Source organism: Necator americanus, chromosome V (assembly GCF_031761385.1).
Source record: "Necator americanus strain Aroian chromosome V, whole genome shotgun sequence".
NCBI lineage: Eukaryota > Metazoa > Nematoda > Chromadorea > Rhabditida > Ancylostomatidae > Necator > Necator americanus.
The window spans coordinates 24,262,986-24,278,142 of NC_087375.1; the positions used below are offsets into that span (position 1 = coordinate 24,262,986).

General features: G+C 38.6%; 1 protein-coding gene across 1 annotated transcript in view; it reads left to right on the plus strand.

Annotated features, from left to right (window-relative positions):
• Positions 1–15,157, plus strand: part of RB195_015031 (uncharacterized protein) — a gene marked incomplete at both ends in the record, with an annotated part of 62,355 nt that overhangs the window by 21,490 nt on the left and 25,708 nt on the right. Inside the window, 4 exons of the mRNA XM_064205547.1 lie at positions 7,856–7,967; positions 9,575–9,733; positions 12,420–12,554; positions 14,793–14,870. Of these exons, the coding sequence (XP_064061428.1) occupies positions 7,856–7,967; positions 9,575–9,733; positions 12,420–12,554; positions 14,793–14,870 (484 nt within the window). The remainder of the gene's footprint in view (positions 1–7,855; positions 7,968–9,574; positions 9,734–12,419; positions 12,555–14,792; positions 14,871–15,157) is intronic.

Here is a 15,157-nt window from a genome sequence, read left to right on the forward strand (position 1 = left end):
ACGTGGACTTCCTTCGTTTCCTGTTCTCGTCTGAAAAGAATAACTATGTACGTAATGCACTCTCTTTCGTATTAGACAAATCCTAATTGAAATGCTGAGATATTTTTTATGAATAGTTTTAAAAAAACTCTCATGCGGTTATTCACTAATTTAGAAATTCAGGTAATTTCTTCCACAATGTCATTTTGAGGGGTAGCATCCTTTTATGTAGTTCCTTTCATAATTCTTGCTTCGTCGTAAAAAATTCCTGAATTGCAACTTTTTAATCACGTACTGGCAGACGAAGTAAGTAAGGTACATACATCCGAAGGTGTGCTAATGAAAAAAAAAACGTGTGACAGAATGTTAGAGTCAAAACGGAATTTCTGCAGATTTTTCTTTAAATGAAAAAGGTTTTCTTTCATCCTCTTTCCATTACTCCCATTTTCTCATTTTTTCTCATTTTTTTTCTCATTTTATATTACATTATTATTAATTTACATATTTACATATTCGCCCACGCTAAATTGTCCTAATGCAACAATATTGGACCGATTTGATCCAGAACAAAAATAGAGAAGGAAGAAGAACTTGGGACCGTTACGGATTTTCTTCTTGAACGTAAGAACTCACATAGATCGTGTCATTGATTGGTAGAAGTTCAATCTCCGAACAGTGAGGTGCCCTACAAATGTTCCTTTAGAACGTGCACGCTTCTCACGACTATTACTTGTCTATGAAAAACAAGTCTCCACGCACTCGTTCACTCCCTCGGTTACGGTTTGGTCGACCCTTCAACTGCCTCTCGTTCTCTGTATTACATTACAGAGTGAAAAACTTTCTTTTCCTTGTCTTTGAATGAAAAGGAAAAAAAATAATGTTTGCTGGGAATGTAAAAGGCAGATAAAGAGCGTTGTAGGTTTACCTTAGGTTTGAACATTCTGTAAAATGGATTTTTGCCTTTTCTTTCTTCTAGAGGTAACATCAGAAGAGTGTTTACTCTTGTTTTCCCTCCTAAGAGTCCACCAATTCTCTATTTCCTTTAAGGATGATAATTACAGAGCTCAGTTGAAGCCGCGAACGTACACAGTAACACGATTAAGTGCAGCCCTCCAATTATTACTCGATCCGAGCCTTAACCCATTGCTGGGTCACCTCGTTACCCGCCGGTTGAGAGTTAGCGACCGCAGTGCCAGCCCACCACGACAGTGCCGCGAATTCGCTACTACGGTCTCCCGGATTTAGCAAACCGGAATTATTGGTTTGCCGGTTCACCAGCAAGGTCCTCGTGCTTCCACAAACACATTCAGGCATATTCCCCTCCTTTCCTTTCGCTTCTATAGTTTTGGGTGAAAAAGAACTATGTTTTAAATAGACATTGTTTGCTAATCATAGTTCTATGTGTTAGAATAGGCTATTTATGGATGATTCCTGCATCTATATATATTTTTTATTGTTGAGAAAAAATATAACAAATTACTTCTTTTTTTGTTATGCAAAAATGACACCAACAATCCGCAAAAGGTGTGAATGTTTGGAACCAGAAAAAAAAACTTGTGCATATACATTTAAAAATAGATATATTCAACTATTCATAATTTATATATTCTATTTATTTATACGTGATTGTCCTATGAAGCGTGAAATAACGTTAAGTGATGCTGAAACCTCTCATCTGCTTGTCCTTTAATGTGTACAAACGCTGTTATGTCCAAACCTACAAAAAAAGGAGTATGTATTTGAGCAATTCTCAAACATCGAACATTTGCACACACAAGACTATCTACAAATCCATCGACTTGCACTTAAAGCGAGAGGAGCAACAAAGGAAGGACATCGTGACAATTTCCTCATGAGAAAGAAAACCACCGATCACACATTGATTGTGAGTTCTTCGCGCCAGCTTTCACTGATTCAGCAACTGGTGTTTTTCTCCGTTGGTTTCACACTTTCTTCCACACTTCTTCCACTTTCTGGAACTGGTAGGCCATGTATTCGCTCGGGAACTGATTGCTTTTTACGTATGCTTCTTTGACACACCATCGCGACTGAGGTAGAACGGTTTTCTGCGGAAGAAACTGCACCTTTTTTCAACATATTTCTCATCATAGAAGTGTCATACAATTATTTTTTGACGAATTCAGCTTCGGGTGCCTGTTGTGTGTAAAGCGAGCATGTTCATTCCTTTTTTCTTGGAAAAAGTTCCTTTTTATGTCATAAGCATGGTACTTTGCAGAGTTTGACCCATGTACGACAGCGTTTTTTTTGCGGTTCTGGCGCGTGGATGAAAGCGTTTTTCTTTGTCTGTGTTATCTGTAATATTATCCGATGATAATAAACTAATTAAGTACAAGTAACGTTAAAGAAACATGGACATCTTGAGAAAAAAATTACCGTCGAAACGTGTCTGGCTCACCGGTGAGCCGCGCATCGTTAAAGGGTTTTTTTTTTCATTAAATTAATTAAATATTGAATGTGTAATTACGGAAAATTTTCGCGACTTCTTCTAGTGAAAACAAGGAGTTTCGAAGTCATGAAATAAGTATGAAGTTCTAGTGGGCCAAGCGCATCGCATTTTTCGTGGGCTATGCATTTGAGTAGCCCAGAAACTCGGCGAATTCCCCAATCTTGATGTGCTTCTACGGTTCGCTAACGTCACTGTTTGTACGCCGTTCACACTTATCGCGTTTTCGAATCATCCATAAATTGAGTTGCTGTTCGAGTGGCGTCGAAGCGGCGACGCTCGTTCTCGTTCAGCACAGCCAGCTGTCGTCAGCAACCGTTTCTCGCAGTTCTCCGCTCAGTACCAGCGAATCCCATAACACTGTCTGACCTCTCCGTGGTGTCTCCCACTAAGAAAAGCTATCGCCTGCTCTAAGGATGTCTAGCGGATAAATGATACGCTCGAGATGCTTTTATTTACTAAATAATAATTGCTTCTTTCTCTGTGTTCGAGTTATTTCTCATTTGTTTACTTATTCATTTGCTCATTGATTATCAAATGGATAGACGCTGCTGCTATTGTCACTACTTCCGACAATCCTCCTCTCAATTCACTTCTTCTTCGACATTTCCATTCACCTCACTTAGGCACCGTAACAATTATATGAGTTATTCCTTAACTTAAAGAAATCCTTAAGTAAGCAATCGTGTAAATATTTACGTAAACCTTGTATCGTAACAGAAATGTATTCATATTGTGAAAATTAATCTTCTATGGCTACAAACAACCTTCTTTTCTTCAGACGTCACTTTTATCTGCGATCCATAGCTATGTGTCCTTGAAGCGCGTACGTAGTAAAAGATTGCGCGCGCCAATTCGGTTATAGTTCGTTCGTTCATTTGCATACCTTAGTGCCACCAAAATTGCGAATAAAAATAGGTAAATCTTGTTTACGGACGCAGCTGCGTAAAAGTGATCGCATGAGCGCTATTTCTTATCCCCAATGCAAAGGGGTCGCTGTAGAAATCTACCCAGTTTAATAGGTCGGAAAAGTAGTAAAATTTACTACGACACTTTAAAATTTACTTCACCTTACGCTCTAAGGCTCAGAAAGACCGCAGTTTACTTTCTGGTTGTAAAGATCGTGAATAGGACTATTGCGATCTACATGTGCGTATTGCTCGGGGGGAATTTTCTCTATTTCTGGGCGTAAATATTATATTTTATATTTTAAGTGCCTCAATAAAATCTATAGTCTTTGCTTTATGTTACTTAGTCTATACTCACGTTCCATAATTGACCTCTCTTCTTGTTGCTAATAACTTTTTTCACCTTTTTCTCTCTTAATCGCTGTCTTCTTTATGCATAGTGTATTTGTTTCCTCACTCCGAGACTAGTGGAGTTATTCCCGACTGCACCTTGATGAACATATTCTATGATCCGAACAATAGGACATTCTATAAATTACGCCGCATAGCGACTTATTGTTCTTCACGCCGGCAACGACTTGCCCAGTCATACTTTATACGACTTTTCTACGGCAAGTAGAAAAAAATCTCTCTGCAATAGTCGTGTTCCTAACAGGAAAAAATCATCTGGAAAGGTTTTTTTCCGTTAGTTTTTTCGGAGTCATTTTATGATCACTTGAAGAAAATGAACTTAACCCAGAGATTCTCATTCTATCTTGACCGTACATGGCATTTGGAGTGCATAACATGTCTCTTCGATTGCTCCAGAGCGTCTGCGTTGATCTTAACAAAAGATCTTCGGCACAACTTATCTTTGGCAATCCTCAGTTTGTCCAGAGCTCTGATAAATTCGGTTCCTTTCTAGGTTGAGTTGCTTGCTCAAATTGCAGTAGAAATCTTAATCGTTCCATTATAAAATTTTGAGCTCGACATTTCGACCTGATTTGAAATTTTTCGCTCTGCGCATAAGGAGAATAACATAAAAGCCCAGTGTAAAAGTGTATATAAACAGCATCATCTTTTATTCAGAAATCATAAATGAAATAGCAGTCGGTTATCGCTTCTCTTTCTTCTGTTAGGGTTAAAAGAAAATACGCAATGTTGTTTTAACGCATAGCTGCTTCAAGTTTCTTTTGCAAAAGAACCACTTACTTTTTTTTATAAATACAGGATTGAAAATTTCCCTATTAAATGCCCGAGTGTCATTGATACTGCAGATGATCACGTCATCTGCTGAGGGCAAAAATCTATTAAAAATTAGTACTACTTTAATTTGACGTAAGAAAAACGACATTACGTTCCCATGCCATGTAAGATGCATGTACGATGCATTTTTTGGTGCATTCGAATAAATGACGCCAGAAATTTCTCTTTTTTTGTCACTAGACTAATTTTATGTAAGTTGCTCAAATTTTTTTATTATGTTGATTATTTTTTATTTGTTTTACTTGTCATTTTTATTTATTTTTCCTAAGGAATTTTCATGTAGTGGTGTGGTCACAGCGTAATTGTGAAGCTCAACGATCCATCATTTCTTTCCAAAACGTTCATGCGGCCATCTGCAATCCCGACTGGTCATTATGCTCGTTATTCGGTACTCTCTGTCTTCGAGCGGCGATTATACGATCGCGTAGGTTGCGGTGTTCGAGTAATGAATCCAGAGAGTCTAATGTTACACGTGTGTGGACAACAGCGCATAGTTGACATTACCAACTGGACGGCACTCCCTATTCACCGCCGGAACCAAGAAATGCGAATTCTCGTCTGGTTGATGCGGTACTTAAGTGCGTTAGTGGAGTTTATAAATCGATTTTTTCAAAGTTTACTCAGATGATAACTTATTTAGTTAATTTTTTCCTCATCGTTTCTTCATAAACATATATATCAAATAGATATAGATCAAAGAAACGAATAATTTTCTGTATGAGGCGAAAACTGGATAAAGACATTATTTCATTGCTTTGGTTACATGACGCAGTTCGGTAGCACATTTTTTCTTGAATGAACGGCTGTGGGTGCATATCTTTATCATATATCTAGAGAACTTATCTTAAACTTATCCTAAGCTTATCCTTAAGTTTATTATTGTTGTTATCTTTACTCGTAATTTTAATCTGATCTTAAGCTTATCTTCAAAACCTTTCACCCGACATTCCACAAAAACGTGAAAAACTTTCAGTAAAGGAGAAGCACAACAAGGATTTTCGTATGTTTTTCTTTAACTTAACATTCAGTGAACAAATAAAAGTTTTCTGTACGTTACACTGTTGTCAGAGCTTTTTTTCACCTATGCACACGAGTTCGTACTGAAAAATGCGTTAACGCAACGTTTACCACGATCGTGTGGTGTCGTTCACGAAAGCGATGAAGGTGTTTTGAAAGTTGCTGCGAACTATTTGGTGCGCCTTATCGCTTACAATTCAGAACATTTGCCATTGCGATTACACATTTCTTTATCAATAGTACTTTTTGAGTATCAATAGTACTAATAAATATTAAGAAAGTATGATAATAGTTCTGAAAGGAATTTGTAGGCAGCAATGTAGTATCAGAGACCCTAAAGGAGAAAAAAAGGTTTGCGGCGAAATTTCTGCTGGCCACCACCTGCCAACTGCCGAGCAGCTTTGGGATTTTACGCTCGGCGACCAACGATTGCCAATTTTTTGGTTTCCATCTCTCTTTTTTCGAATATTCGCAGTGTACGAACCCGCATCCACTCCGACAGAACATCGTGTTCGCTTGTTCTTCTTTTTTTCGCCGTTCACATCAATCGGTGGTATATCTGCTGACTGCTGAGGAATTACTACATATGCGTATGTACACCACACTGATAACTTTTCTTATTCGACTTTTCAAATTTATTCCATTGTAGTTTTGTAGTAAAAAAGTAAACTACGTGATTTAAGTTGGACATTTTTGAATCCCACTTTATCATGTGTTCGTTTTTTTTTTGTTTTTTTTTACTTTGCTTAGCTTTATCGTGTGTATAATACGCAATCGAAAGAAATCGTTCTGGATAATTGCCTCCAACTTTCGCATCAGTTCGTAGCTTTTCTTTGGCTCACATGATCAATTTACGTCTTATGTAGGGACCTGAACGTGAATTCAACGATAGCAGTTTCCTTGAGCTTTTCCCGAAATGAAAGTGATTTGTAGAACGTTTGTCTCCTTTGTGGCTCAAAATTAAACTAAATGGGTCCGGACATCCCTGCTTAATTTTTTTGTTGAACTCTTATTCTCTACTGGATGACCATTTGAAACATTGACTAGATGGGACTATGGAGTAAATGCTCTTATTTTTAAAACGTGAAAATTAAACTAAATAGGTCTGGACATCCCCTTTTAATTACCGATATTATTATTTATTTTATTATTGTTTTATTATTATTTATTATTATTTATTATTATTGTTTTAATTTCACCGATAATCTAATTTTAATCATTTTCCAAATTTAATCACATATTTTTTATTACAAGGCTATTTTTATCATTATTACAGTATCATGATTATCACAGTATATATTCATTAATTTTTATTTTTTTGAGCATGTTTCAGTGTGATTTGCATACTGTCCTGCACAGCAAGGTTATTTTGGGAAAATCATGCCCTTGCACAGACGAATTGAAGAGTACTTATTTGTTTTTATTTACTTACAACATCACTATGTTTTTGCACAACAAAGTGACCATCCAAAAGATGTTAGCGGAGTAATGATAGGTGATCAAGGCGCCCTCAGTAAAAAACGAGGAAGAGGGAAAGGGGAGAACAGAATGATCATAAGCGTTCTTTCTTTCTGAATGAATGTCCGCCTAGCAAAACTTGTTCCACTTCCTCGGCTTACTTCTCAGCACTTTGCAGTTCCCTACCGTCGCCACACAGTGATCACTTTTGTCGTCTGGGACCCTAATCAAGAACCATCATACTTCTGTACTTACTATGATTACGTTTGCAAGTTTGTATGAAGATGTCTTAGCTGAAATGTTAACAAATGTAAACAACTATTGGTGAAGCTCGTAAATTTGCTTTGCGCAACTTTCAATTTGCCCCCCCCCATTCCCAGTTTCATGATTTATCCCTTAAAAGAAAAACGTCTGTGCACCCACGTATCTGCTTCAAGAAATTTCTATGATCCAAGAAATCTCTTTAACTGTAGGATTCTATCTGAGCTTTGGTTTTTGAACCGTAGAAGTACATATGGTGTCGTATAGGTATGTATTTTTAAACTTCTGATGCTAATATTTCAACCCACATAGAAATTTTTATCATTGCATTAGCAATCTCTGAAAATAAATGCATTACTGTATCATTTGTGGTTGCAATGTGGCTCATAGTTTGAGAATGAAAAATTTTGCCTTTTTTGCATGTTTTTCGGTTTCTTAAAAAACAGTGTTTACATACATATTTGTGCTCCACATATGTGCAACATAAAAATCTTCACCGTTGCCTTCGATCAGCTCATTTCAGGTTATCGTACCCGACCTGACGATCCATCCGTTGATAAGGAAAGACAGCATGTGTCTGTGTCTGACTACGAAAACTTACAGGAAGTAAAGGAGTACGTTGACACAATGTCTAGGTAACGGTATTTTTCGTTGCAAGAGCAGGAGAGCTTATCGATTGACAGTTTCCATTCTGTTAGAAGTTACAGATAGATGGCCTCTAGAAAAGTAGTTGTAGCCCGAAACTTGGAGATAGTCGTAACTTTTATTGAACCTGCGGTAATTGTGGTGCGCACCGAAGTTGGCTGGCACTTTGTAGTTTATAACTCGGGGAGAACAAATTTGAGGACGTACCCTCATTTGAAACGAGCCCCCGCTGTTCTACTTGTTGAGTAAATAGTAGCTTTTGTCTTTCCGTCTAATCCGTTCAGCAACGTGGATTCCATGTTTACCGCAGAATGAAATCATCCTCATAGCATATGAGCGCTAATTTCTTTTGTGTCAAACATAAAACAAAGAACTAGATCTCCTCAGAAATTTCCTCTAACACAGTGAGTCAAGATAACATTCGAAAGTCCTGTTGCGACGAAGCATTCGTTGTGGAATCATTCGCTTGCGGCTTTTTTTTCTATGTCGATCGCCGTTCACCGTTTTATATCGGACATCTAAAAATCCAAGTACATATGTACTATGCACGTGGTTTTCGTTTGTTATCACCACATTCTAGGACCTTTTTGTCATGTTGGTAAGCTTAAGGGTAGGGTCGAGAAACCAAGCTCAAAGTAGCATTAGAGGATTTTTCGATATTGGGATTTTGCACTAGTGGATATGGTTCGGGTTTTAGTTTGCTTGTATCACAGCAGATACGTGAAACACTGGATGTGTATCTGTGAATGAAAGGCATCAAAATCATCCAACGTATCAGTTTATCCTACAAGACAATTCTTGACACCTGCGCGGTGAGGACGACGCCTTAAAAAGTGGAGTCTCAAGGACTACCCGTCAAAACTTCTCCTTATTCTGTTTTTGTTCCATTTTATGCTTAATAACATTTACTTTGCGCGGTCCAGTTTCAGGTCGTCAATCCATCACTTGTTAAGAGATGCCTCGTTGAGTGAGCTGAAGGCTTCGGTGCTTCTGAGCCCTCAGTTCACTCTACGAGGCAACTTCTGAGGTCTCTGATTTCTGGATTTGTAGGAGATATCTTATTATTTCACCGTTACACTTCCATACTACGTTCCAAACCCTATCTTTGACCATTAATTATAATTTAGTGCCGCGGTAGAATTTTCGCTAGTGTTTACCTTAAAAATTGAAAAGCAACTTCTAATTAGTTCTACCAGAAATTTTTAGCTGCACTGCATTTTCTGAATTCTGAATTTGTACGAGGGCAGGGTGACAGCTAGTTCAGCGTCATAAAGTGGAAGGTTTTGTAACGGCACCGCTCATCAGATCGTACGCTATGTTTATACATGATTCAGAAAGTGACATTCACTTCGGTGCATCCCGTTCCTCTACACACCGCGACCGCTCCAACAATGCTCATCGCAGTGGAAACGCACTTTTACGTTCACATCCTCCAAATCCGTTTTCGTAGTTTTAAATCGCTTCAGAGTTGTTACATAGTGCATAGAATCCAGTTTTCAAACGCGTCCACAATCGCGCGCGCGCGTCATTTCTGGGGAATTTTTGTTTGCGAAGCATTATTGTGCGTATCAAAGCCATCAAGACTGTTTGATTCCAGTTGTTCCATGGAATCGAGTGTTGCGCTCAGTGCGGATTCCACGCTGACACTCACCGAACGGGACACTACTCCCACTCCTGTGAATGGGCTGCTCACCAGGACCCCTGTATTGCGTAGGAGAAGAAGTAACATACACACAAACCTGAGGAGAAACTACAGGTGAATTATACTCTCTGAACGATTTTTGAAGTTTTAGCTTCAATAAAAAAGACCATTTCTATTCGCATTGTGATTTTTCTTCTCTTCCTACTCTTAATTCCCGAAATAGTACCATTTGTTTTTGTTTCTTCGCATCCTTTTCGATTAGTTCTCGAAATGTAATAATTCAAATCTGTTTCGTTTTTCGAAAACCACGCATAAAAGCAGAAACAACAGGATTTTAAGCGTTCGAAATGGTGGAATTTCAAATGTTGTTGGTTATTCGGCTATTCGGCTATTTTTATAATCCGCTGTGTGAGATCCTAGCGCTTTTTCGGAGACGGCTGTTTTACGAAATAAAATTCTGTGTGTGCGATCCAGCACGATTCATGCGCCGTATATTTATTTTGTATAAAATAGAAGTGCTAACGAACAATGTTACAGTAGTCAAATTTTCACATGGAGGGAAACGACTAATTTTTGTTGAAGGGAAATTATCACCACAAACCTTAGAAATTCACCGAAAGATAAATTGTTACTATTATAAATTAAATCTCTGATAAATTCGGAATTTTTTGCTGAAACGTTTGAAAAAAAACCCTCTTCACTGTCAGGAGAATGTTTGTCTTTAAAGGTGGAACCAAAAATCAGTTCGAAAAATACCCTTATACTCATCCTAGATAGTATATTCAGAGCAAACTGTGAAGTGATACAACTAACTCCTATTTCTTTCTCACGATTATCTTTTCATTCTTCCTCCCCTACATTCATTCTTTTTCCTTCTGCTTCTGTTTTCTTTCCAAGGGTTTGCTTATTTTCTTTCTCACAGAAGAGGCAATTTCTCAAGGTTGCACGAAAACCACACATGCACAGCCGTCTCTACCCAGTTTTGTTTTTATTTCTCCCCGAGAATCGAGTTTGTGGAGATAAGGACTCGTGTGGATTTTGTGAGTGCCGCAGGCGGTCTTTAATTTATGGAGAAGTTCATCGAGTAGAATTTAATTATGGAACATGCAATGTATAGACGCTGGAATTCCTTTACGATTGGAAAGATTTCTTTAAGTCAATTTTTTTTTTTTTTGGAAAACAGGCAAGAAACGTGGTCTCATTTATGGTAACCATTTTATTTAATAGTTTCCTTTGAGCATCCGAGCCAGATCATTCGCGACTTTAGGCGCAGCGATTTTCAAAAACCTCTAGAATCCCCTTTTTTAAGTCCGATATTTCTGACCTATGGGCTATGAACCACTCTCTCAGCGCCTGCGGGTCATCACCGTTCTTAGGAATTTCGAAGTAGTTTTTTGGGGTTTTTTCGGAGGAAGCTGCAGTGTCTGAAGATAGCCACACGTTGGAGAAAGTGCTCCGTTTTGTCCGACTGGAAGTAATTGCTGTTTCGCTCGTTTCTAGTATTTTATTCAATATTTTCCTAAAAGCCAGAGATTATTCGGTTCAGTGTAGAACACAAAACTTCTGTAACTTTCTAATGAACTTTCGTAAACTTTCTGATTGTGCAGCATATCCGAATACCTGGAATGTTTTAAGAGAGCTGCATAGAAGGGGAAAGGGAGGAGGAGGGTAGGCAGTGGAGAGCGGTAGGAGAGGAGGTGAAGTAAGTACTGAGGGAGAAGTGCCATTACCGAGCAGTAGAGAGTTTGGCGTAAACCAGGGAAAAGTGGATCCATTCCTTCAACTGCTCTGATGACTCCAACTCAAGTACTTCTGAATTACATTGCCATTTTCTACCGAAAGAGCTCTGTTTATTTGTCTCACGCATTTCTCCCGAAAAAGCATGGATGTGGCACACTGATAAAAGGTCACCGTTACTCCTTCGCCGCTGATTGTTCGATGCCGTATTGTGACAACTAAGTCTCCTATCCTTCACGGGTCGATAACTGATTAGTACCACATTTGTCTATGACGATAAAGTTACTCAGAGAAGGTCTTGATGGATCAGTTGATGTCACCAAGCCATACGTGGGCTGTTGCATGCTCCACAGATGATTTCATAGGGCTTATACGATTCTGCATTTAAATCACGCACCGTAAACGCATCCAAAAGCAATCACGGGCTCTCCCTCCTATCTTTAATCTCGAAAATCGAATTTAATTTTTTTTTGAAATCTTCTCCTTATCGGAGTAGAAGCTGGAAGAGTTGCAGAGCAACAGTCGCTCCCCTCGCCCTCCTCTCTCTCCCTTCGCCGCTACCTTTCACCGCGTGACCTTCGACATTTTGCAGAAATCGCTAAGAGCCGAGTTTAACAGTGTTTGCTCAGTGCAACTTGCAAAAATGATCATACAGAATACAACAATACTCCCAACATCTCGTGTAACTTTACACATTTTTTGACGTTGTTGGAGGCAGCTGTTTGGAGAAAAACGCTGAGGCGTTTTCTCAACACAGAAGGCTCTCTTACCATCCGGTAGTGTGCGCCTACGTAATTCGACCGCTTCGTCATCCAGCCTAGGATCATGTCCTACCCACGGTATTACAGACGTATTTCCAGTGATACCGTGTTCCCATTTAGGTTGGTCCCTCTTCGTCCGGTAAGCGTTAGTCACTCGAGATGCGTTCCTCCTGTTCTGTTCTGAAAGACTTCGACATTGTGCTTGAGAAAAAAAAGTTGTTAAAGAAGAATTATTTATTTTATTATAGAAGTGTTACGAGAGAAACTGTAACATCGTTTCTTGAGTAATTATTTATTTTCAGAATAATGGCTCCTGACGAATCTATCCAGATTTTGAAGCAGCAAAGCGGTGTTGTGGATGACCAACAGCAACAACATTCACAAAGGAGTAAAATCTTACGTCGAAAAAGCAGTCGACGAGAAAAGGACATTATCAAGTAAGCTAATTTCCTTCAGCATAAGAATTTCGGTACAACATCTAATTTTTCAAGAAATCTGACACTTCAGCACATTAGTTATTCAGCTATTTAATAGAGTTTAAACCAAAGATATTGCGAGTACATAATGAGTAATTCGACCACCCGTCGGAAAATAATTAATCGTGGTCTCGTTCTCGCCACAAATCCTCGCCGCAGAGTCGTTGTATAAGTGTGCCTTGCTTTTTTTCGGTTGATTTCTCGGAAGGAGAAACTTTTGCAGTCTTTGCAAAGCCATCTCTGCACGTGCTTTGTGAAACCACAAATTATTAAATTAAATTAAATTATATTTTATATTAAAAGCATTATTATATCGTTGAACGCTGCTATTTGCGTCAGATCCAAATGTCACACACAATTTCTGGGCTTGCCCAGAAATTGCATGTGATATTTCGATACGACGTAAGACGACGTGACGTAATAACCTTGACGTTGAATTTTGACGAACAATGTTGCCAAGGAAAACTCTTCTCTGTTCAAAAAACAGGATTATCATCTAAGAAGGTCCTTTTTTCAAGTCTTCAATCCTGGTGTTTTGCCAGTTCTTCGTAACTCCTAATATCACTCAAAACGTTGACATTAGCTTATCTCATCATTGTTGTTGATGGCTGTTCATTGTTTCTTTGGGAGAAGAGAACATCGAGCCCATAAAAGGACTAGGCCTATTATTGGATGAAGGAAAAAGCGAGGAAGAATTGTTGTTCGCCATTGAAAAAATGGGTCATTTTTTGAAATAACACAATAGCAATTTCGCATTCAAGAATCTGCTTTGTACTTCCCTACTGAGAGAATGACGGCGGTGGATTAAGCCATTTGTGTTACCGTCCTTTAAAAATACGTTACTTGAGCAGCAACACATCTGCATCAAGCTGTAGAAGGAAATAACTTTCCTTTTTGTATCCAGAGAATTAATTGTGAAGAGAATTTGCACCAGCATGTTCGTTTGAAATAAAGTTAAAATTCGGACTTTTGAGGAAATATTTGGGTGCTCAATTTTCGTGATTTTTCAACTTCTGTTGTGCACTGAGAGGATATTAGATGTTTGCTAGGTACATATTATCTCCTATGAGTTAACAGTAGTCGACTTTTAATTTTTTCGCCTGACAATCTGTAAGAACGGGATGGTTCACCAGAACCGCTACTCGGTGAGACTTGTCTTCGATAAAGAAAAAGTTGTGGAAACGTCCGGCCACAGTTAAACTTCCCTCAAAACCTCCTTGGCAAAAGAAAAGGAAACATAAAATGAATTTTATTATGTTCAACCGTGTGAACGCTCAGATAACGCACGCGCCTGTAATGCTTTGCGAACACTTCCTCTACTCTGTACCCTTGGAGTCGCATCCCGCTCATCCTTTTGAACACATTCAGCGTTGACTATGTATGTATTCGTCCAAGAAAAAAACTTCCCTCACTTGTTATTCATCATCCCCCTTCACAAAGAGATTGGCTATGTTAGGATTGAATAGAAGACTCTGAGCACCTTCAAAAACTGGGTCGTTATATAAATCAGTCTTTTCAATTGCTCAAATTGAAGTCTGAGAAAAAGTAGCAGAACGCTTCCCAGAAAGATGAAAATAATTGCAGGAAGTGAGAAAGAGTACGTTTTAGATCTGTGCGGATTTCTTTTCTCTAATTTCAAAAAATAAAGATAAAAATAATGATAATAATAGATAGAAACAAAATTTCAAAGAACTCTGGGATTTCGCATCATTTGTGAGATCACCTAGCATGTGAATTATTTCGTGTCAGATATTTTTTATAGGAGGAAATTTCTTTAAAAATCTACTACTGTCGCCTCCTAGATAGTCCATGAATGTGTCATGCCTGAAAGCATGGAAAACGGCTTTGCTAATAATCTGCTCATTTCGTTCACTAAAAGATGGCACTTTGCAAAAATGAGGAAATGGTGAGGAAAAATGTCCTGCTCACTACTCCATAAATCAGGACAGAAGTGAGATCGACGTTTGCTCCGAGACACGAGGATAATTTTCTCAAAAGAATGAGTCATACATGAGGGATGCTTAGTCTGGTGGAAGCCAGGACATCATCTGATGTTGTGTGGAATTGTGACTACATGCAAGGGTGAATCATCCAAATTCACCTCGTTGATGTACGTACGATCTTACGTGCATAATCCGTGAAATATATGCTTGCTAGGCAGACGTACATGCGACGATCGTCCTCATATTTGTAATTCAGTCCTCCTCCGATGGTGATCACACCTCCAGTGCTTCTCAATCGTGTCCAATCCTGCTCATTATGCTGTCGAGAGAAGAGGTCAGTTGTCCAAATCAGATAACAAATCCTCATGTTTATCATTTGGTAGTAATATCATTTTTATTTTTGACCTTTATCTCTATCCGTACACCTGTACCACGTTCCTCACTATTACTACGGTGGACTATTTGTGTTCCTCACACAATTGTTACGCTGTACCGCATCGTTTTTTCCTTTGAATACGTCTTTTTCTTTCCTGGCACTGCACTTTTGCAACCGAGCGATGCAGAAGCACCAGACGTCCTTATGGATCACACTCTAGATTTGCACAATGATGTCTGAAAGCG